The sequence below is a fragment of the Blastocystis sp. subtype 4 genome, assembly GCF_000743755.1.
Source record: "Blastocystis sp. subtype 4 strain WR1 chromosome Unknown seqid_0087, whole genome shotgun sequence".
Taxonomy (NCBI): Eukaryota; class Bigyra; order Opalinata; family Blastocystidae; genus Blastocystis; species Blastocystis sp. subtype 4.
The window spans coordinates 14,377-38,292 of NW_014569460.1; the positions used below are offsets into that span (position 1 = coordinate 14,377).

The 23,916-nt window shown below is 39.8% G+C and overlaps 8 protein-coding genes across 8 annotated transcripts; 3 read left to right on the forward strand and 5 right to left on the reverse strand.

Annotated features, from left to right (window-relative positions):
* Positions 1–93: 93 nt before the first annotated feature.
* Positions 94–1,152, forward strand: JH06_1673 (hypothetical protein; the record flags this gene model as incomplete). Its single annotated transcript, XM_014672509.1, has 6 exons — positions 94–368; positions 400–472; positions 503–742; positions 774–851; positions 915–968; positions 1,000–1,152. The coding sequence occupies 6 exons, from the start codon at positions 94–96 to the stop codon at positions 1,150–1,152; spliced, it is 873 nt and encodes a 290-aa protein (XP_014527995.1).
* Positions 1,134–4,205, reverse strand: JH06_1674 (hypothetical protein; the record flags this gene model as incomplete). Its single annotated transcript, XM_014672510.1, has 3 exons — positions 1,134–3,860; positions 3,891–4,060; positions 4,082–4,205. The coding sequence occupies 3 exons, from the start codon at positions 4,203–4,205 to the stop codon at positions 1,134–1,136; spliced, it is 3,021 nt and encodes a 1,006-aa protein (XP_014527996.1).
* A 65-nt stretch (positions 4,206–4,270) lies between these two features.
* On the reverse strand, positions 4,271–9,655 carry JH06_1675 (hypothetical protein; the record flags this gene model as incomplete). The annotated part of the gene is made up of 1 exon (XM_014672511.1): positions 4,271–9,655. The coding sequence occupies one exon, from the start codon at positions 9,653–9,655 to the stop codon at positions 4,271–4,273; it is 5,385 nt and encodes a 1,794-aa protein (XP_014527997.1).
* Positions 9,656–9,963: 308 nt separating this feature from the next.
* JH06_1676 (hypothetical protein) lies at positions 9,964–15,968 on the forward strand (the record flags this gene model as incomplete). The annotated part of the gene is made up of 5 exons (XM_014672512.1): positions 9,964–10,024; positions 10,057–10,199; positions 10,234–10,659; positions 10,690–11,289; positions 11,319–15,968. The coding sequence occupies 5 exons, from the start codon at positions 9,964–9,966 to the stop codon at positions 15,966–15,968; spliced, it is 5,880 nt and encodes a 1,959-aa protein (XP_014527998.1).
* A 13-nt stretch (positions 15,969–15,981) lies between these two features.
* On the reverse strand, positions 15,982–17,041 carry JH06_1677 (hypothetical protein; the record flags this gene model as incomplete). The annotated part of the gene is made up of 3 exons (XM_014672513.1): positions 15,982–16,470; positions 16,503–16,652; positions 16,682–17,041. 3 exons carry the CDS (start codon positions 17,039–17,041, stop codon positions 15,982–15,984), a joined length of 999 nt encoding a protein of 332 aa, XP_014527999.1.
* A 1,251-nt stretch (positions 17,042–18,292) lies between these two features.
* JH06_1678 (malate dehydrogenase) lies at positions 18,293–19,486 on the forward strand (the record flags this gene model as incomplete). Its single annotated transcript, XM_014672514.1, is given in 7 exon segments — positions 18,293–18,361; positions 18,393–18,422; positions 18,455–18,540; positions 18,556–18,914; positions 18,931–19,217; positions 19,233–19,395; positions 19,425–19,486. The coding sequence occupies 7 exon segments, from the start codon at positions 18,293–18,295 to the stop codon at positions 19,484–19,486; spliced, it is 1,056 nt and encodes a 351-aa protein (XP_014528000.1).
* Positions 19,487–20,176: 690 nt separating this feature from the next.
* On the reverse strand, positions 20,177–21,457 carry JH06_5740 (ATP synthase subunit; the record flags this gene model as incomplete). The annotated part of the gene is made up of 7 exons (XM_014672516.1): positions 20,177–20,240; positions 20,282–20,514; positions 20,545–20,754; positions 20,785–21,040; positions 21,073–21,191; positions 21,229–21,281; positions 21,319–21,457. The coding sequence occupies 7 exons, from the start codon at positions 21,455–21,457 to the stop codon at positions 20,177–20,179; spliced, it is 1,074 nt and encodes a 357-aa protein (XP_014528002.1).
* Positions 21,458–21,896: 439 nt separating this feature from the next.
* JH06_5375 (hypothetical protein) lies at positions 21,897–23,274 on the reverse strand (the record flags this gene model as incomplete). Its single annotated transcript, XM_014672515.1, has 8 exons — positions 21,897–22,048; positions 22,078–22,149; positions 22,180–22,269; positions 22,300–22,560; positions 22,590–22,667; positions 22,715–22,768; positions 22,803–22,892; positions 22,923–23,274. The coding sequence occupies 8 exons, from the start codon at positions 23,272–23,274 to the stop codon at positions 21,897–21,899; spliced, it is 1,149 nt and encodes a 382-aa protein (XP_014528001.1).
* Between the last annotated feature and the right edge of the window lie 642 nt (positions 23,275–23,916).

Sequence of the window (23,916 nt, forward strand, 5' to 3'; positions counted from 1 at the left end):
TGATTGGTGTTTTTGACGAGAAAGAAAGTTAAGAAGGAAATTGATGACGTCCAGAAGTTAATACAAGAAGAGAAAGACAAAGAGATCATTGAAATGGCGAATGAAGAGATGACGCGATTATTGGAAGAGGAGAAGAAAATAACGGAAGAAGCTCACCAAATTTCGTTGCCATCCAATCTGTTAATCTTAACAGTGCAAGTAATTTGTAGAGAGGACAAAAAGAATTGTACAATCGAAGTACGAGCAGGAGCAGGAGGAGTTGAAGCATGTCTATTTACAGAGGACATCCTCAACATGTATAAAAGCTACTGCGGACTTAAGGATTGGAGATGGTCAGTGCTGAGTTGCAATGTTGCTAATGGAGGAGGGTTTCATTGTCGTACTTCCACTTATGTATAGTATTAAAGAAGCTATCGTGAAGGTAACTGGAGAGGGATCTTATGGTATTCTTCGTACAGAATCAGGAGTTCATGTTCGAATGCTTCCTTGGTTTCATGTGTAGCGTGTTCAACGAGTACCAGAAACAGAAAGTCAGGGCCGTATTCACACCTCAACTATGACTGTTGCTGTATTTCCTGAGTTGGAGAATATTGATTTGATGATTCGACCTGAAGACTTGCGTATTGATACTTATCGGTCTAGTGGCAAAGGGGGACAACATGTGAACAAAACAGAATCAGCTGTACGAATTACTCACATCCCAACAGGAATTGTTGTTGCCAATCAGGATGAACGCAATCAAGTAATATCTTTAGAGTAGTAATGATTCAAAGCATATGAACAAAGCGAAAGCTCTTCAGATCCTAGCAATTCGTCTTCAGAATCGTCAAGAGTCTCTTGTTAGCGAGGAAGTGGATAGCGAGAGGAAGTCATATCCTTTGGATCTATTTATATGAAATATCCTTCACAATAAGCTAATTGGCACGGGAGAGCGATGTGAAAAGAATCGTACCTATAATTATCCTAATGTGACTTTTCTTATTAACTTGTGATCAATAGAGTCGAATTACAGACCATCGAGTGGGATTGACGTTGTATGGGATGGATAAGATGATGCGAGGGGAGCTGTTAGATGAATTCGCTGATACACTCAAGAAGTGGCGTATTCAACAGGAATTAGATGAATTAAGTGGTTATTGTGTGTCTTTATAAACACAATACACAAAATTACTATTTCCAAGAAGTAATACAGTTTTCATTTCATCTGTTAACACACCATCGGATTCTGTAGAAGATTCAGTGGAATTCTTCGCTCGTTCTCGTTTCTCTGCCTGTCTTCGACTATTTTTGAATCCCCAACCGCGGAACATATAAGATGGGGCAAATTTCAGAATCTCAGTTGTATAGGCTCTTCGAATCTGTTTAATCACTTTAGACCATGTCGAAAGTTTATTACTGTATATCTGATGTTGAAGTACAATATCGAAATTATTCAAATTTAATGGAGTGATACCTCGAGTACTAATCACCAATTCTACCGTTCCCAAACGCATATGTTCCAAAAATACAAGTTGTCTCGGTTTCTTCTGTTTCTCTGTATTGCTGATTCCGAGCAATTTATCACGACAATGTTGATCTACAAGAATGCCACATCGATTGCATTTATATCCCAAATTCCTGACATTCCCAATTTTCTTCTTACATACAGCACACACACCCAACTGATCTGTCAACTCGAATTCATGCTCACATTGTACCTGCTTCTTGTGGTATCTGAAGCGACCCTGAGGAGCAGGTACCCCATCTGATACAGTACTGTTCTTCCTCACACGAAGAGTTGTCACAGCATCTTCAGAGGTAGGTACAGTAATAGCAGGCTGGATATGACGTCGTCCTCCAGACTCTGTAGAAGTAAGATCAGTCGGAGACACCTCCGTAGAGACACTAGTATCATCAGATAACTCGAGAATGATGTCTTGAGTGGGTTTTGTCTCACCAACTTGTAAACTAGGAAGAGGCAACTTATCCTTCTCCACATCATCTATTGACTCATATTCCGAAGAGGCAACCGAAAGAGTTTCATTGAAATCAGGATCCAGAGTCAAGGATTCTATTTCATTATCCTCTTCTGGGAAGAAGTAATGAAATATCCCAGCTGCTAGCGAACTCGAGAGTTGGAAGAGAATGTAATAATGGCAACCAGGATAGACGTTGATTCCCACGTGTTCAAACACATTCACGGGCATTCCATCACATACAAGACTTTGACTCAAAACCGTGATTATTTCGAGTATATTACTCTGTTCATCTGGGGTTCGATCAAGCATTACAGGACTGAATACAAGATCAGGATACTCCCATCGCTGATCGGCAGCTGATGCTAATGGATTTACGATCTTCAAATCATTGAGTATAATTTTCGTTTCGCTCTTTCCATCGAAACAGAAGTTATGTTCTCCTGTGAGACCTCGTAATGTGGCTACTGCAATCTGTTCTCCTTTACTTGCTAGAAGTGTCCATTCAACCTCTTCCAACGTATATTTGATGCGAAGAACGGGAATGAGTTCTGTTTCACCTCGAATAGCAACCAAAACCTTCTGCTCAATGCTCTTCATCATCTCTGTTGTTAAGAGCGGGTTCTGTTCCTGTGAACCTGACTCTGAAGTCAAGTCAGTCTCATTTGGTTCAGAGACAGTACTGGTGGTAGGATTGGCAAGTAAAGTGTAGTGAATCACATTCAAAAAACGATAGAACTCCTCTCCAGTCATTCGGATGCTGAACGATCCGATATTTACTGTGATTCGATTCACTAAATCCTCCCTTCGGAATCCAGGAGAATAAACACGAGAAGGAATGAAGCCATTCTGACTCCGTGTGATCAGAGATAGAGAGAAATCTTGAATGATCCGCTTGAAAGGACGCTGGAAGGAATGAGAATGGAAACTTTGGAGACCAAAGTTCCGTTCGAGGTTATTGAGCGTGTGAATATCCTTTGAACTGATCCAAGGTGCCGAATGAGCACGACGATCACCCAGAAACAAATCCACTTTGTTCAGTGATGCATTTAGAATGGAATAATCACGCTGTTGAACTGGTTTCTTTTGAACAATCATACTTCCTTTGTACAAATAGAGAAGCAGTGAAGAACCAGTTTCAATTGAAGCAATGTGGATCTGTGAATCTGTGAACATGACGTCAAGGAAGAAGTTCTCTTTCTCATCCTTATGAGAATCTTCTCGTCGTGTTACCACATCTTCCTCTGTATAAACCAATGCAGTTCCTTCTTTCTGAACATTCGTATGTGTAGCCTTCTTAAGAATATATGTGAGTAAAGGAGGCAGTGTATTCCCCAACTCATTCTGAGCTTCCTTCTCTTGCTGCTTCATTCGCTTGTAGAACTCATCACGACGTGCTCGACGAGTCGTATTCTCTGAATTTACTCCACTAATTCCTTGAATAGAACGTAGTCTTCCCATCATTGCATTGCCATCAATCCCCTGATAATAGAATGAAGAATTCAGAGAACGATTGAGATCAGGTCGCAAGCGATTCATTGCAGTCAAGCCCATTGAGAAGCGTAATGAATCACGAGTATAATGATTGAAGTAAGAGGATTCATTGCGATAAAGTGTTGGCTGATTATTGCTAACAGAACGAGCTAAAGGACCGATCGACTGGAATAGCATTGCATCACGACGATCTGCTGTAGGACGAATATAACTCAGAGGACGATGAAGTGAAGGACGAGATCGGAGTACTGGAGGTTCGATACTACGATGATTGGTTGAAGGCTGAAGAGGTATTTGCTGTGATGGTTCTTGAGGAGAAAGAGTAGAAGAAGGAGTAACCGTTTCTTTGACCGAAGTCTGTTTTCGCTTCAAATATACTTCCTGATAAACTGTTCTCATATCATTCATCCACTACAATAAGACATCTTCAAACACACATACCATGACACCAACATCACGTGTATCCAACGAATATATCACTTTCAATCCCTTCACAAATACAGCAAACTGCCCTTCACTCTTGCCTGAGATTTTCCCATTAATCCCGCGGATTTTTTCATTATACATTTCAGCTATGTCTTCATCGAATCCAGAGGATGCTGGAGTCACCCCTTTCAGTACGCCCAACTTACTAACCTTCCCAATCAACATCACATCAGCATTCTCAAGATTCAGGAACGGAGTATAATGAGGACGATCAATTGAATACTGGGGAGGCTGACGAAGAGACAAATGATTGAGAATCAAATCTTCCATCTTTGAATAGATACGAGGATACACCCAATGGGTCTGTGTGAACACTGAATAATCATAACGTAACTCTAGGGATGAAATCCGAACGATTTATGGATACCAGAATAATCGGGTTTTTCTGAAGTATTCATGACATCTTTACGACCAATCTGCTCCAGAAATAGTGGGAATATTTTGTACATAGTCATCACCAGGTCAAATTTCTTTGAAATCAAGTTGAATCCACTATCGCTAGAGTCATCATTAAACCTATGAATAATTCTGTCATTCCAAAAATACGTCCAAAAACTGCTATTATCAAGAATGAAACGGACTTCAAAATCAGTACTATTTCGCATCAGACCAGGGCCATAATCCTTTGGTATATCCGGATTCACAGTAAACAACATATCCCAAAACCCGAGCAAAAACTCAGCAAGTTCAGCCCGTAAGAAGAACGAAGAATTGAACTCACGATCATGATAAGGTCCAAGTTGAATATCCCACTCGATCGTGTTGGAACGATAAAACTCGTATTTGTCAATATCATCAGAAACAGCATCATTTAGTTCCACATAATGATTGGATGATTCTTTGTTCTTCCAATGAATGGTCACTTGCCAAGCACCTTCAACAGCTTGAAAGAGAGGAGAAAGAACTAGTTGATTGGTTGAATCAAATTTGGACACGCCAATAGAAAACACATCAAATTCCAAGATACACCCACCTTCCTTCTTGAATATAACATCTGGCCCAGTGAATTCCAGTACCAAGGATTCATACTGATCATCAATACGGTTATAGGTCACCCAGTCAATATGAAGCGAATCAAAGATCTGGATAGTGATGGGACCATGGACACTGAAACGAAGCTTATCATACCAAGCCATCTTAGGAGACTTACTGATTCCACGAGGAGTCAATGCACTCATACTCTCTGTGAAACTCTGTCTTACCCACCACAGTGCTTCACCCCAAAATACATCCAACTGTTTGCCTTGAAGATTGAAATTCTGATAGAATTTGGTAGAAATTGAAGTTCGAATCACATCCACGGACAAAGAATCGAATGAAGATGAACAGAAAAGTTCTACTGATTCTTGACGTACATAGGATTCAACCCGATTCATATCAGCAAGTACAAAGGTCCCACACCCATAGAGGTTATAACCTGCTAGAAGAGGTGGTTGATCAGCAAAGGATGTTTCAACAGAATCTATATAGAGATCATGAACATGCAATCCTAACACATCATCAAATCCTTTTGCAAGAGGGGTTGGTGATTCATCCATGGATTGAAGGAATGAAAGGAGATGAGCACGAGAATGAATCTTTCGATTGTATGTCACAACACCATCCAAACCTGTTACTACAAGACATGAATATTCCCGTGATTCTGGACTAAGATGAGGGATAATGTCTTGAAAACGAAGTAAGGCCGAATCAACAACCAACTGAATCCATATCCCAGAGAGAATAGTAGATGAAGAGAAAGCCTCATGAGTAGCAACAGTATTGGCTCGATTCTCATCAGGATGAGGGAAAGCAGGAGGAGGACGAATACCCTTCCGAATGGTCTTAAATGCTTTCCATTGAAGACAAGCATCATAAATTAGATCACCCCATGGCCAACGTCTGTCTTGGAAACAATCAATCTTATTCACAATAATCAGATATGGTTGAACACCAGTAGGAACATGATCTGTTCGGAGATTACATTGATTATCATATCCATTACACTGATGAAGATCTGTAATATGATTCTGACAAGATGAACATGGTTGGAATCGATGGCACATATCACAGTGACCACAAGCACATTTCTTCAAATACAATGAATGTTCACGGAGTTCACTTATTGATTGATTGTTCATATCAAGTCCGTTCTGTTTACTAACTTCTGAATATGAGGCAGGTGAATAGACAGCAAGACTATCCACTGTAAGCATTGCACATGTGACTTGTGTCATTTGGATTTGTGAAGCTTGAATACTTCGGAAAGAGAGAAGTGGTAAGGATGAAGAATCAGGGTATGTGGCTGCCAACTCTTCAATTGTCAATAAAACTCCTGCTTTGGGTGTAAAATGGAATGTAACAGTCAACTGACGAAGTATTACCATAAGTTTAAAGAAAGAAGGAGAAGAATGTTTCATTGCTTTGGGAGTTTCATCTGAAACTTTTGGTTTTTTTGGAATACCAGATTTCACAAGGTTGACTAGTTCAAGTAGACTGTTCATAAAGACATAGATACTTCCAAATGATAGACGGGTATAAAGAGAAGATATCACAATCTGAAGACAATTAGTATCACGACTATTTGAACTTATCAATACTAAATGCTCATCCCCGCGGTAAAAACCTGCCCATTTCCCAAGTGAACGTGCCTTGTATTCAATATTATTGGTATTGAAGGAAATGGAACTTAGCTGTTCAGGGAGTTGAGATTTCGAGAAGCTTAAGAATAGAAATGAAGGAAGAGTAATTCCAATTTGTGGAATAAAGACTGGTAATTGGGCTTTCGGCACATGAATGCCTTCATCACCCAAAACACTGATATTATTAATTTCCACGGTTATTTTATATTCAACCAATGGATTCTTAGAATAGAAATTGGTTGTCATAGGAAGTGGAGAATAGTGAAATTGTGGTATTCCAGTTTTCACTTCTAAATGAGGAATACTGTTGAAATCAAGTCTTTCATCAACTGGAGAGAGTGTAGCAGTTGATAGTAATGGTTGAGAAGGAATCATAGAAGGAGAAGAATAGACTGGAAGATTGAATTGTTGGGATGTGAAAGTCTCACCAAATTCTCCATGAAGAGAAGACACATATTTTTCGAAAGTGTCATTATTCTTCGCAATGATGAAGACATTCAGACTCTCCATAGTATAGCTTGTACTGCGACTGGTATCCTTGCCTGTGATCTGAATTTCAACAGAGCTTATTCGAATTGTAGCATCACTGAGATAAATTGGTATGAACTGGATGATTGATGGTTTCACATCAGTCTCATCATCAGATAGAAGAATCTCATCTGATTCTCCATCACTCACAGCTTCCTGTTTGATGCTGTTCTTCTGAAGTGAAGTGGAAGTAAGGTGAGGTGAGGTTGGATGAGATGACTTTGTCAGAGTAGGATCAGGAGGAATAGGTGATGGCTGGGAAGAAGATTGCTGAATAGGAGAAACTGTAGCTAATGGACGAGGAGAAGACGATGGAGTAAAAGCACCCATTACATCCAAGTCACAGATTCCAGCTACATCTTCCATTCCATTGGGAAGCAAAGAACCATCTAGAATACTTTGTAACAGCTGACGATTAATCTCTTCTGAATCCATGGTTTCCAGAATCACTGGATTCTCCTGTGATGAAGGAGGAATAGGTGAAGTAAGAGAAGGAGGAATAGGTGAAGTGAGAGAAACATCTGATAACGAAGCAGACGAAGTACTACGTGAGAAATCGAGAGAAGAGAATGAAGTGGTCTTGTTCATTCCAGTAGCACTTCGTTCTTTGTAATCTTCAATCTCCTTGACAAATATTTGCATTACAAATAGCATCAAATCAACAGAAGAATAGGTAAAGACTAGATTGCATGACTTCAATGAACTCTCCACACTGAGTCGTTCCCATTTGTTCATAGTCCAATCTAATTCCCATCCACCCAATGAAACAATCTTATCTGAACAAGGAGGAAGGTGATTCAGAGGATTCGATGAATCTTGTTCTTCTTCATGAAGGAGACTCTGAAGGCTCTCTCGTGAGTATGGAATCGCAGAGACTTCGATAGCTCCAATCTTGGCTTGAAACTCATAGGATGAAGATAAAGAGACCTCCAGAGATGCTCGAGAGTTAGCTGGAACCAAAGTTAACGTTAGGGCTTGAAGAGAGATTCCAACAGCAGGGGAAGGAACACATGAGGATACTGCAAATGCTAATTGAAGTTCCTCAACACGGGCATCAATTCGAATCTGACTATCTTTGATAAGACTCAGAAGAGAAGGTGAATGAGTAGATGATGAAGGTACATGAGAGGATTGTAATGATGATTTATGAGAAGGTGATGATGGCTCATGAGAGAGTAATGGTTGTTTGGAAGTAGATTTGAATGGAAGACAAATTAACATGGATTGAATGTATTCAAATGTACGTAGAATTGAAGGACGTAGTGTCAATACAGTTTTCCTGTGAGTATAATTCAATGAAATACTCTCAAACTGACTCTTTGATTCTCGTATCATTAACGTCATTGAAGCTTCAATCCCATCACAACTGAGATAATTGGATTGGAATGTTGATAACTCCATTGCTATCATGAGACTATGAGGAACAGATGCAAATACATCATAGAAGGATGTAGAGCATTTGAGAGTAACTCCTAGCAGAATATGAATCGAAGTTGAAGTATTGTTCGACTTATCAGCATTTGCAAGATCAATCTCCAGCTTGGGTAATGTCACCTTTAGTGCTTGAGGAAGAATCCGAATAAGAGAAGAGAGTTTATCCACTGCAGATCCATTAACAGTATTATTACTTGATGTTGATGGTCGAGTGATCTCCAACGGTGGCAACTCATTTGGCAGAGGATTTGAACGCTTCTGAGTTCCTGAACACTTAATAGCCTTGAATACCGCAAAGATCTGTCTGTATAGACTCTTATCAATACGAATCTGTAACGAATCTCCAACATTCCATGTTAGTTGGTGTACCAGGAAACGATGACCAAATTCACAGGAGCAACGAATCCAGAAGGAATTCAGAACGAAATTGGGCTGACTATCAAAGGCATTTTCCCGATTGTTGATAGAGATGGCACGAATCGAAAACAAACCCTGCACCGTTGTTGCAGGTGTGAATTGGACACTTCCATTCACCTGGATGTCAGATACAACCACTTCGATTCGTTTAGGGAATTCACTATCTCCTAAAGAGAATACGACATTGTTAATATGCAAGTTGAGAAGACGGAGCAACGGAAACAAATGACGAAGAGCTGACAATGAGTTTCCATTCTTTTCGGACTGATGAGAATTGACATCTTCTTTTGGTTCCTTCTTTATATCAGTAGGAGGCAAAGGCACACCATCATTGGGGATCAACCCTATTACTACAGAGTCCACTTCAAGAACAAATGGAGATGATGCCCCAATGTTTAAAAAGGACTTTCTGAAATTGGTCAGAATTCCAACCTTCTTTACAGAGCCCGAAATAATAAATCGCTCCAGAATGATTGAAAAGTTTACATTCTTGGCATTCAACCCCAATAGAGATAACTTATCAATGGATACAGAAAACCGCTTTCCTTTCGATAAAAAGAAATTTACAACCCATGCAAGAAGATAAGGAAAAGCAAAGACAGAAAATAGGATAATACCAGTAAGCACTTGAATCCATATCCAAAACGGTACTGGAAGCTTTGAAATTGTATATATACTCACTGCTAGTATTGTGACGAGCAAAGACACCAACCACTTCATTCGTCTCTACTCTATTATGACAGAAAGTGAGAAAATGATGTAGATTTTTGTTTATTCTGATTGATATCTTGTGATAATATTGTACAAGAAATAGCAAAGAGAACTCATTGAACAAATATCCCAACTTCCAAATGGCATGTGGAATTGATTGGATTCTATTACAGCAAAATTCCTAACGATTCAATAGATGTGCTACTGTTGTACTGAGATAAATCACTCTAACCGAGATAGCGGGGATTTACCAATTTCAGGGACTTAGCTGATACTTGATGAAAAAGACAAACAGTTGGGAAGTCGATAGAAATACTATGGATTTCAAAACCGTTATTAAGAAGATTAACAGTGGGAAGGATGAGGAGATTGCTGAAGGTATGTTTTGTCGATTTCATCGTGATGACCAGGTCTCCGTACTATTCTCCATGAATGTGTTGATCTAAGACGGAACGGAAAGAGTCCTATGGATGATACAGCCCTTCTCAAACAGTATATGGAGTCATCCCCTGCTTCAACAGAATTGTTTCAACTTTGGGATGATGCACGTGGAGTAAGAGGAAACTGATAGGTGAATAATGATTTAGAGCTACGATTCTCAAGTTTTGCAACAAGTCTTTGAAATGCTAGGAGAAGTGATCCATTATTCAGATGAATCCAAAAGAAAAGAATTGTGCCTTATCATTTTTAAGAAGGAGCACTCAGATTTGATAGGGGCTTTTCTCTCAGATAATCCAAGTGCAATCAATAGTGTTTGCATCCTCCTCAGAGCTATTGCCGATGTTGGTCCTGCTGCTGTTCAGTTGTTCAGTCAACGAGTTCCCATTGCGACTATTCGCAAATTACCCGAAATGATTACATCAAAGAAAACTCGATACCGAGTTTCTCGTTGGATTTCTGCCATCATTCGAGAAGATCGTGATGTAAGTGGCAAGCAGATTCTGTTGCGTCCTGATTTGATGAGTGCCTTAGCTGATGGTCTCAAAGAAGATGGTTTGTTCTTATTGAATGAAGTAGTCTCTTATTATTCCTTGTAATCCTAGTTAATCACTCTCTTCACTCAATACGTATTGCCAAATCGATCTCTGTCACTTCGAATGAAACAGAGTTTCTTCTCATGGAATACTCTCTCTAGCTACCTTGAAGCTTCCACTCGATATACTGACAAGGCTCCTCTCCAACAGTTCCTCCTCGATATCTTCGGAGATGGACCAGCTGCGTTATATGGTCCTCTGTTGAACCTTAACTTCACATCTCATGTACCTACAATGGTCTATCGAATGCTATCTTCTCTCAATCCATTCAAAGTCTCCTTTGAACGGAAGTTATTCCTCACAATCATTCGAAGTCATCCTGAGGTCATTCCACTTCTCTTCGCAGACTCAAGGACGTTAGCTTCCTCCACAGATGTTCTAGTTGTCTCTGGCAGTACAGTGGAAACAGTGAGATCCAAATCTCTGATCAACTGGATGCTGGAGCCCCGAAACTCAGCAATGTGGCTGACTACTGTTGATTTCCTTATGGAAGTCATGAAACTCCCTCTTGTATTACCAGAAGAAGCAGCTACTCTTGCGGTGACTAGTCCAGAAATGTTGGAGGAATCATTAAAAGCGTGGCTGTGGCCTATGGTACTGAATCGATCAGTAGAAATGTATAGTGACTCTTATCATAGATGATTATCAAGGGACTCACACTTCCTAATCAAATTGTAGTAGAAAAAACTCTTCAATTACTCATTTGCATGCTTCAACGACTTCATGCAGTTGTGAAGAAGATATTTGGGTTTGATACTGGATCAAAAGTGTTCTTAGGGAAGGTACATGGGGTGTTACCTGGACCTGATATCATCAGCAATCTCTTCAAGAAGATAATTGGTTGTGTGGTGAATAATGAACCGTTTGAAGGTCAAAAGAGTACAGTCGTGGAGAATTCAGAATCACAGATGGTAGTAAATGTGGTATCAGGCACCTTAGAACCTGAAGAGGAGATGGAAGTAGAAGAATCGAACCAAACTATTGAAAGTCTACTTCAAGTGGGATATAATTATTTGAAAGAGTTGATTGGATTGTATCCTTCACTTGTAACTCAGATTCATATTGACGTTCTTCCTCTCTTCAATTCTGCCATACTCTTCACCAGCTCTTCTTCTCTTACTCTGTCTCTTCTAGGACTGTTGCAACTTCTTATTGAAGCTCATAATACTGCAGTTGCTCAGACGCTTATCACTGTTCGAGGAAAGCAAAAGCCTTTATTCCTGTTGCTACAAGCTATCACTAATCCTCAGACTGATGCTCAAGTGAAAGGATCATTGCAAACCCTTCTAATTGCCCTGTTCGAGGTGTCTCAGGTTTGTGTTGGTCTTCAACGACCTGAACTCTTGTTCCAGATCCTTCTTCCTCTCTTGCCTTCCTCTGCTTGTGAATTTCTTCACGATGTGATTCAGGATCTCAAGAATCAGAGGATTCGGTTCTTGGCACGCAGTCATAATTATGGATTTGAAGCACCTCTTCTGGCGCACGCTCTGTTATACTCAGCAATGCGTCCTCGAGCCATTGACTATGCGTGGTGTTGCTATTTCTGTCTCCAGATCCTTCTTCTGACCAATCCTGAGTCTATGGATGCTGTGAGGCGACTGATAGAGGTTACGTTAGAAGAGGCTCATCAGGAGAATAGTACGATTGATAAAGAGTCTCTGCTCAATGGCTGTGTTACTGATGATCTTGCTCAGATGATGTGTACTCTGTTGAGATTCTGGAGTGTGGATCCTGAAGTTGGAGAGATTCGGGCTGTAGCTGAATTGGATATGAAGAAGGTTCTTCAACCTAACATAGATTTGAATCAAGTCTTCCATACCTTGGTATGGAATGATGTGATGGAGACAGAAATATGTCAGATTGCAGAACAGTCTCCAATGGTTCTTGTTCTTCTTTTGTTAGTTCCATTCCGTTTTGAGAATTGTACTGTAAAGGAGAGTTGGAAGCGAGTTTGTCTCTGGGCCAATTCCATCCCAGAGTCCATATTGGCGTGGTTAACAACCTACACACGTGTGGCTAGTGACTTGAAGGATCTCTCCTTCCTTGAAAAGAGTTCACAGAGATCAGAGGCATTCAGTGTGTTAGCATTCTGGATGCTATGCGATCTCCAGCAAGCTACAATCCCAGGTCGTATTGATTGGGTTCAGTGGCTATTGGACCACATGGAGGACAAGGATGTGGAGATTCTGGTCCAGCTATTGCTTGAAAAGTGTCTCAATTTGTGGATAACACCATCTTGTTCCCATCTCTGTCTTGCTGTTGTGTCTCGTGTCTGCTTACTAAAGGACCAATCAAAGCAAGCGGAACAGTGTTTCCGTTCACTAGTAACTGTCCTATTGAATCATCTGGAACTTGAATATGCTATGTGTGCACTTGTGTCCCTCCAGCATCACTTATTTGCTGAAGAGAAGGTAAGTCTGCTTCATTACTTGATTCCTCGACTCGATGACTCTTCATTGGCGGAATCTCTCCTCTCTTGTCCTACCACACTGGAAGTACCTCTCAATTCTCAGCTTCTACAACCATTACTCGGTCATATCCAGTCAGAATTGGCAGTTCGGCTATTATTGGCCTCGTATCGTCAGCTCTTCGTCGTAGGTGCAGATTTGAACTCAGTAGAGGCTCAATCAGCACTGAAATTACTAACTACTGAGACAATCTCTTCATGTGTGTCACATCTCCCAACTCCTGCTTATTCCCAGCTCCTCACTACTATCCTCCGCTTACGACCAGATCTCCAGACATGTTTCCTTCAGACTCTGTTCCAGCCATCAATGGACCAATTGTATCTTCAGTATTTCGCCGATCTGGTACCACTAGTCCTGATCTGTCTTTCTCATCCAACTACAAAAGCTGAGTGCATGACAATTCTCCAGGAATCATCCTTCTATGGAGATCTCCTTCAGAAAGTGGTTCGATTGGATGCAACAGATGAAGAGAGAGAATGTCTTCAAATCCTCATTCAGTTAGATCCTGTGTTCACCTCAGCAGTTGAGCGATTGGCTCTGGATCAAATGTGCAAGGATTACTATGATAGTTCTGTGGCTTCTGCAGCCCAATTAAAAACATTACTTCAGCTCTGTGATCTCCAAGGTGATATCTCTTCACACGCTTTGCGTATGCTGTTACTACGTTCTCTACAAGCTCTGGGTAAGCGATGGAGTAAGGAAGGAGTGTATGATCCTGTTACCTCATCTCATTGGGATCTATGTGATATGTTGTTGGATGCATGTATCATACGAACGAAGGCTCTGAATCAAGTAGCGAAGAAGCATGGTTCTACTCTCGTGAAGCTCTCCAAACTAATTCTTAAGAATCGTCTCTTCGATACAATAGCTCTATCACTATTGCGTTGTCTTCTGGCTGCTCTACATGACAGTGGCAGTCAAGAGTTATCAAGTCAGACAGTACTTACGTTGCTGGAAGGTCATTCCAATTATCAACTTCTGCTATCTCGTGTTCGGGAGATGTGTGTATCAACAGATGATAACTCTCTACGAGTACGTTGGATGAGACATCGTGGTCATGAGGACTCTCTTGCTGTACAGTTCCTGTTACTCATTCAATCTCTCCTTCAGAGAGATCCGCAGTCTCTATCTACTTCTCTCTTCCATCAGCTTCTCTCTCTCTATTCTTGCTCGTTTTCACGCACAGATCGAATCCTCCGAGATCTCTTTGTAACTCTTCATCAAGCCAATGTGGCCTCTCTCGAGTCCGTTGGCTATCTGTTTGGTCGCTTTGTTCCTGTCACCAATACAACCAGCATTCAAGTTCCTAGTACATGGCTACTGGAGGCAGTGAGTGGTTTACGTCTCCGCAAATCGGTTGAATCCTTCCCACAGTATCGTGTGGAGAGTGTCGAACCAATGGAGGAGGAAGAGAAGGCTGCTTCAGGTGATGAATCAGAAAGTGAGGAAGAGATGCAGTATGGCTACTTGGAAGAACTACGAGAGCGACGGGAGAGTGTCGATGAAGCTGGTGTAATTGTCAGTGAACCTCCATTTGACCCATCATTTGATTGTGTAGAGTCTTTGTTATCATCTCCACCAGAACTGGATATATCAGAACGAGATGCTGTACTGTTGGTTGATCCTACTCTGTACCTCCCTGCCTTGCACTACTGGCTGAATGCAGGCACAGTAGATATTCGTGCTTATATTGCTCATGGTGTGGCTGGTTATCTTCTCGCCTGTCTGACAAGTGCCAATCGAGTGATTCGACAATGCAGTTCTTGCCTTCTTCAACGTGTTTATGAGCTGGTCCTTGATGCTACCTTCTATGAGCAACCTCAAATCCGGTTGATACTAATGAAACTCCAGAATAGTATTCCATCACCATCGATTCGTTTGTCATCCATTCTTGCAAGCTTCCTTACAGAAGCTCTAGGTATTGCTTTGCGTCCTAGTCATGCTCTGTATCCTCAAATCAATCGATTCTTCCTCTCTCGTTCCACTTTCTCTTTGACGGACACACCTCTCTTCAATCAGCTCTTCCTTACTGACAAGGAGGACTATAAGCAGATGCGTGCCTGGTGTCTCCGCTATCTCCTTCGAGGCCTTCAGAGTCACCAGGACTACAGTGTCCTAGCCAGAAGACATATCCTCTCCCAGCTTCAGACATTTGCTGTCTCGATGGCTTGTGATGAATACACACAGAAGTTGTGTGTGGCAATTATACAGCGTCTCTCTGCAATCTCACAGACAGCTGGACTACTTTATCGGAATGTGAGTCTTCTGCCATGGTTGATGTGTCTGCTAGATCAAGCGAAGAACCGTGTTATTGTCTATGCTGTGATGGTTGTGATTGAGCATCTGAGTGTGATCCAACAGGAAGAAGAAGCTTTGTTTGAGAGTAATCTGCTGTTAGCATTACCTCGTCTTCTTGAGGAGCTTCAGCATGGGAAGCCAGAAGAATTCCAAGGAGATGTGAATCGTGTGTTAGTGCCTTGTGTGGAGATGTATGAACGCTTGTGTGATCGGTTCAATCAGAATACGATAGAGGCTGTCATGGAACAGGAATTGAAAGAGCAGTTCTTTGGAGTGTGGTGTAAGTTGTTACAGGCTATTAGTGAAGCGTTACACGCAAAGAGACATGGAGAAATAGAGTTGTTAAGTGGATGCGAACTATCGAATGATGACTTCTATTTGTTGTGTGATCCAGAAGTGGTACCAATAGATACATGTTTGGAGAAGATTCGTTCTTCGCTTCAGAGAGTCAAGAGGAAGATTCCATTTGATATAGAAGCTTACAAAAGTCAAGAGAATCTCTTTGAAAGTCTATTTATATGAATTATTTGTTAAATCAAACAGGATATGTGCCTTTAGAATCTTTAGTCCTAATAGAAGTCTTCTGTAGTTTCATTGGAGATTCTTGTATCCTCAGCTTATCCGATTCAGAGTTGGATTTGGATTCATTCTTCTCTCTATTGCAGCGTCCCCTATGGTTTGAGGGAAGGTAATCTGGATCCTTTTCTCTTTCAAATTCAATTCTGTCTTTCCGTTTACTCTTCCGTTTTGGTATCAAAATGACTTTTAAACATTCAACTTCCGAATCATCACTCTCCATAACAGGAACTGGTTGTGCTGCAAGTTGATCAATGATTCTCACTATCTTTGTTCGCATCTCTCGAGGTTTACCAGCATCGACTTGAAAGACATCGAGAAAATAGGATGATAGTTCAGATCGTGACATCTTCTTCTTCAAGAGAAACAGTTCACTATTATGAATCACAATCTCAGCATAGATCAACAAGAACACACCACAATCAACCATATTCTCCTGTTGTGTAACCTATACTTAAGTCTATTTCTTATAGAACACACTGTTGGAATGTAGGAGATAAAGTTTCGACAGTTCAATCGATAATCGATTGATGGATCTTCTATCTTCATAAGTTGCTGCATGAAGATACGAAGACTGAACGAATCTGTAAATGTTCCATTATGATATGAATCAATCAGAAGAATATATGGCTATGATAAATAGGAATTCCAAAAAATACCAATAATTTTGGCATAACTTCCAATTTTCGTCTTTGGGTTTTGATTTTTTCTATATGACGTTGCTTTGCCTCTATAAACTCCTTATACACAATAAGAGGATCTTTGGTAACTGAAGCATCAAATAACATCATCTTCTCTTTTGTTGTTAGTAAATTCAATGGTTCATGAATCTGATTACTAAGCTTCTGAATGAAATTTTCCTGTTCCTTTGAACAACATACTGCCTTCTTCTTGTTGTAATACTGATCTTCTCCAATAGGAGAATAATCAATACCAAATACAGTTGCCTCAGCTGCAATGTATTCTTTGAGATAAATTGGTTGACAGATAACAGACAATGACCAATGATTTCTATCCATGAGTTTGATTCTGGTCCAATACTTATAAAAAACGGGAAAAATAATGAAATCCTTATGAAGTAAATCCTCACGGTGATTCCAGCTTCGAATGAGTTTTGTCATGGAGGCAGGATTCTTCTATTACTAAGATGAGTTGACTTCCAGTACAGATGACCAACGGTGCAACTGAGGATATATAAAACTCGTAGCAATGGCAAAGCGATTCAATATGGGCTTCACAATAGATAGAACTGTTGCTTCCTCGAAGTCCATAGACACATATGTTGGACTCATCTTCACTGGATCATGAACCAACTCTATAACCGTCTTCCTTTCAATTCCAGCTGTATCAAGATAGGAATCAATGTACTCGGTTAGCATATACAGAAGATAGAAATTAATTATACTGTCGTTTAACATATCTCCCTGTTGGAGTCGATCCTATACATCACCCAAACTATTCACCATTACTCGCCCACCCCTCGTTACATCAATACTACCATCAAAATAAGGTGATTTGTAAGTGAATAACACTTCATTTGGATCTACAATCACACATTCAAGAATAATCTACTTCCAGCACCTTTCCTATTAGATTTCCACAAATGAAGAGCTATATATGAAACATTGACAACAATAATCACTCTCTTTTGTCAAATCCGGATGAAGCTCCACAAATTGTATTGCATCATTAATGAGATTTTGAATAGATATATCAGAAACGTATTCAGTTTCACTGATACCAATTACATCGTCATGCTCATTTGATTCCGTTATAACCTTTTTGTTTCCACATTCTTTGCCTGAATCACCACCTTCTGACGAATTCAATGAAGATGGCCCATAACATACGTCTTCTATTCCATAACGAAACAGCAATTATCCCCAACCTTCTTCCATTTGAACCTGTGAAGGCATAGAATTGATATGCAAAATAGGCTTGAAGGATGACTAGTACTATCAGACGCTATTAAGAATTAGCATACAGTAACAATCAATTCTAATTATGTATGAAATGAGTATACACTATCATGGGAGTTTCATTGATATCTTGAACAGATATCGTTGAATTTTGTGCTAATCCTTTATGTATCCAAAGCAGAATGGATCGGAAGCTATCTAGCAGATTTAGTGATTCGTGTTTCGAACTCGTTGTAGTTTCTTATCACCATCAACTCTCTCTTTGTAGCCATTTCTGAAAATATAAAGATTGTTTGACTGTTTTCTCTAAGGTAGAAACGTAGAACCCCCAATTGGTCAATCATAATTTCTATGAAATCTTTACGTGTTGTTGTGTCTGGTGCAGCTGGCTTGATCGGCTATAATCTCAGTGGTCTTCTTGTTATTGTTTCTTTGTTATTTTCATTCTTAGGGGGATGGAACTGTTTTCGGAACCGATTATGTAGTCGACATCTGCAAATCGTTTACATCTAGCTTGTAACCTTAGTACTCCATGATATTCCTCGTTGTGAGAAGAAACTCATTGCATTGAAGGCTGAACTAGAAGACTGTGCATTTGAGTATGTGAGTGGTAGGCAATGGATTGTGCTTGTTTATGAAGACATTCAATTCTTTACCACAGCTAAAGAGGCTTTTGCTGGAGCCGATGTTGTCTTTTTCCTTGCCAGTCTTCCTCTTACTGGGGATAATCGACGAAGTCTTCTTAGCAAAAACATTGCCATCTATCAAGACTTTGGAAGTAATCTCAATGAAGTGGCAAACAAGAATTGCATCAGTATTGTGGTAGCTAATCCAGCCAACACTCTTGCATATGTGTTGATGGTAAATGCTCCTACAATTCCACGAAAGAACTTCATTGCATTGAACTGCACAGATCACGACCGTGCTCGTTCGATCGCCCTTCGTATTTGTCGTGAGAAATGTATCCCTTTCGGTTGGCTCTCAAGTAGATGATCCTACGCTTCAGCTAACAGATATTGAAGGTATTACTACCTGGGGCAATCATGGTTCCACTATGTATGCTGATACCTCAAGAGCCACGATTCGTGGTTCTCCTCTTCGTGATCTGATTCCAGACGAAGAGCTGTGGGAGAAAGACTTTGTGTCCCTTGTTGAGCGTCGTGGATGGGTGCTTCTGAACCTGCGTGATGGTGTTTCCAGTGTTCTTTCTGTTGCTCGAGCTAGTATTGTGGTGGCTCGCTGGCTCTTCCAGGGAAGCAATGTAGCTACCAGCTCTGTCATTCATACATAGGGAAAGGTGGTTACTCTGGCTGCTTGTAGCGATGGTAATCCTTATGGAGTAGACGAGGGACTGATTTTTGGAATGCCTGTTATTTGCGAGAATGGAAGCTGGAGATTTGTGGAAGGAATTGAAGTCAATGACAAGGTGAAGGAGAGAATTGCTATTAGTGCAAGTGCGATTTGATAGTTCATTTCATTGTAGAGGACTTAAAGGAGGAAGTGGATCTTGTTCACCAGGAACTAGAACGACTCGATAACAACTAGGTGTAATTCTTGTTTGTTTTACATTCCCGTGGAACTGTTTTGTCTCATTTTTTGGATACATGCAATGTATTTGAGGAAGATAGAAACAGAAGAGAACTCTCTGGATTTCGAGAATCCAGTGTTGAAGCGAGAAAAAGGGCATTCTCCTAGGGATTCTTCCAAGAAGACGAAGTGGGATTTGCTACACTTTTTCATTGTAGAATCCCTGCACTATCCTCGTCAGATGCCCAACAAACCTCTCTTTCTGAGATGGTCGAACGTGAACGGTTTGATCTTGGCATTTTAGTATTATCTGCTTGTTTGAATAATGTTTAGCCTATTGAATCAGGTATTGTCACAGGAGATGGGGATTGTGGCTTGAATGAAGAAGATCGGTTAGATGTATTTGTTTAATCGTAGATATTATTTGTAGATTTCGATGGGAATTAAATTGGCAACTGCTGTATCAATGAAGCCAATTTCACTGGAAACAGAATCTGAACCTCCTCTTGAACATGAGGAATTACTCCCTGAACGTGCATTACTCCCAATTGAGCCTTTATCGGATAGTGACTTTGATGTAGTATACTTTATTTGTTTAACAAATAAATCCTATCTTAAATGCCCAGCTTTCCATGTCTCCAAGCTGAATTCGCGCTAAAGATGGGAATGTACTTTTCAATCTTCGCACGCTGCTTCTGCACAATACATTCACAGATCCAAACAAGGTTTCGAATCTCCTGAAGCTTCAAATGAACATAGCAATAATACGAAGCTACATCTCAAATTCTTCTTTCATGCCTACCTAAATGGAACTGATTATCGAATCCTCCTTCCAGCAGTCTCACTTCATTCAGATAGAACGCATCATCCACAGACATCTGTTCACTCTGAATGGAACTAGCATAGATCCGACGATACACCCAGTATGGTTCCAAAGCACGACCCAATGACTCCACATCCTCACAATTATTCAATGGTTCGATTCCCTCAGGATAGAGGAAACCAATAGAAGGAAGCAAACTCTGACGAACACCACGAAGTTTGACCTATCCATCAGAACCTTCCTCAGGACAAACATCGTTATAAACGGTATTAAAACTATTCAGAATTAGATTGATTGCCATCGTATCAGCTTTTGTCTTCAAGATCTCACCCATCATCTCTGATGTATATCCTCCCAACTCCTGGGTCCAATAATAGAAGTCTTCCAACCAGTAATTCTTCACACACTGCTCCATCATTGCCAATGATGTCTCTTCTAAGATCGATTTCACCACTTTCGCTCCCTATGGATCAACATAGTTCTTCATTTTCACATTAAGAAGATGATTCTCGGTCTGCTCGTTTAAGAAACGACAGAAGTACTTTCCCACTGGAATCTCAACAAGAACGATCTGGAACAAGTCACGGAAACCCTGAGGACTGTTCTCAAATGCAGCAATCGATTTCATGATGTGGTCAGGAAGCATTCCTAGAGGATTGCATTCTTCCATCAACTCCTCTTTCGTCAGGGAAGGATTCGATAGACTCAGCTTGAGGATAAGAATGATGTTATCGATCATGAACTCATATCTATCAGTTACAGGAAGAGTTCACATGAATACGACGTGAAATCCATGAATTGCGCAAGAGGCTGCATAGCTTGAGCTCTCATAAACGTCCATTCACTTGCAAGCTTCTTGAGAGCACATCGACGAATCGTGCTGGGAAGAATTGGGGAAGACTAACAATGAGAACCATAATGAACGAATAAAGCATACCTCATCTCCTAAGAAATTACCATAGTCTGTTTCCTGTAAGTTAAGCTTCACATCTAGTTCGATTACACTCAAATCGATAACTACACCTACCTTCAATATTCTCACATTGTGCAATGTGATGATATTCACTCTCTGTCAGGAATCCCGATTTGTAACCACGGATAAGGGCCTCATTGTAACCGTGGTCCATGTTGAAGGTATTCAAGTCTCCGCAAGAAGTAACTTCCATCTCACTATACTTTCAATGAGTTCAAATATACTAAACCTGATCCAAACCAGAAATGAAGAGATACAGACAAATCGTGGAAACGTAGTAATTCACGAATAAGCGCAATCTCTCTCTATCCAACTTGTTTTTCAATACTTGCAACATTTTGAAGTACTATCAATATGGATCGGGACTCAATGAACACAATGGATCACCGAAATGTGTTTGTAGATAATTATTGGTGATGAACTTTATATGACAGTGAATTGAATGTATTATGGACTGTGAGAACATCTCTTCACGTTCCTATGGATTGATGCCATTCATCCTCTTATGAAGAGGAATCGATTGAGATGATAGGAATCATTGAGTATCCCTGACAGAAGAAGATGAATGGTACAGCTGAGTGATTGATAAGGAACAAAGATAAGAATTCATTAGTAAATGAGACAACAACTATTTAGTTTTTCACTATGCTGTCGAATGAATTGATCAAGAGAATCGGCATCTCAATCATTAACAAGAAAGCAAGCATACTTGAACTATGCAATTCTTTCACATCCCAGAATGCACTACTCAACTGAATTCCTTCTGAAGAGAGTGATGGAATGTCTAATTCAAAGTCAATCATCAATACTCACTATCCAATATCACTTTGCCTATATCACATAAATTGATATAAATACCTTTGAATAGCTTCAGAGAAGGAAGATCTGGTCAATAAGTGTCATATTCAGTCATACTCTTCATTATCAATTCATTTGATTCACTAGTCTTATAATAACCATTAAGAGCCCAATCTCCAAGAGTGATAGATTGAAGTCGAGTCAGATCTCATTCATCACTCATTCAATCATTCATACTCTCAAATACTATCGAATGACAATACTCGAATGCCTTATTATTTAACTGAATGGAGATGAGAAAAGGGAGATTGGAGAGAGTGAATGACTTCTCATTCCTTCCTACTCCTCCTTGAATCACAATCGATTCAACAGATCTAGAAATCTGTTGCATTTGATTGATTCTCCATATCCAGAATACTGATGGATGAAGAGATAACATGTGTTTAGAAGGAATCACATAACTATTCTTAGTGATATAGTATTCAAGAGAATCAGCATCTCAATCATTATCAATCAATCAATCATACCTGAACTATGCAAGTCTTTCACATTCTTGAATGAACGATCTCCTATTTGAATTCCCTCTAAAGTGAGAAATGGAATGCCTAAGTCAAATTCAATCAGCAATACTCACTATCCAATATCACTTTACCTATATCACAGAAATTGTAATCATCTCCTTTGAATGTAGATAGAGAAGGAAGATCTGATTAATCAATCATCATTAGTATCAGTCATACTCTTCATTATCAATTCATTTGATTCAACAGTCATATTATAACCACAAAGAGCACCTGATTCAAGAGTAATGGATTGAAGTCGAGTCAGATCTCATTCATCACTCATTCAATCATTCATACTCTCAAATACTATCCCATGACAATCATGGAATGCATTACGATCCAATTGAATGGATATGAGAGAATGAAGATTCTTCAATTCAAATGATTCATAAAAAAAGAATGAACCCTCTCCAATATGGATTTCACTCAATTGATCACAATTCATTATCACACATTTGCTTCCACATCTAGTATCATAGAAATTGAAACTATTCTTTCCAATGATGATAGTCTTCAATTCATTCAATCCATCAATCACAAATCGATTCACTTTCTTGAAACAATCATTTCCAATCTCAACTCTCTCAATTCCATTCAAACAATCAATCATTTCCATATCCATCTTCAAATCGTTTGGTTGCACCTTCATATTCACCTTTGATCCATTTTCCACTTCTTATCACTTCCTCATTCTCATTCAATTCCCTTCCCTTTCCATCTCTCAATCCATTCTTCCATTCTCCAACATACAAAGCAGAGTATCCTTTGAATTCACTTCCATATCCATCTCTCTTTCCATTCTTCCATCCACCTACATACAATGCACTCTTTCCATCAATTCCATATTCTTTACCTTCTCCTTCTCGAACAAATCCTTTCATCATATCTCCTTCAAATCCTCCTTCATATACTCTTATTCCATTCACATCATATTCAATCATACACTCTCCTTTCCATTCTCTCAATACTCTTATCATTACTCCATTCTTGTATTCACATTCTCTAACCAATCTTCCTCCTTCATACTCAAAACACTTACCATTCTTTCTCCATTCATCATATTCACTCACACTCAACAATTCTCTGTTCACATTCATTTCTTTGAAGAATCCTTTCATTCCTTCCATTTCAGGATGAATCACAAATCCATTCACAATTCTCCATTCACATTCATTTCTTTGAAGAATCCTTCCATTCCTTCCATTTCAGGATGAATCACAAATCCATTCACCATATCTCCAAACCATACTCCTTCATACACCTTCTTTCCATTATCATCAAACAATCTCAT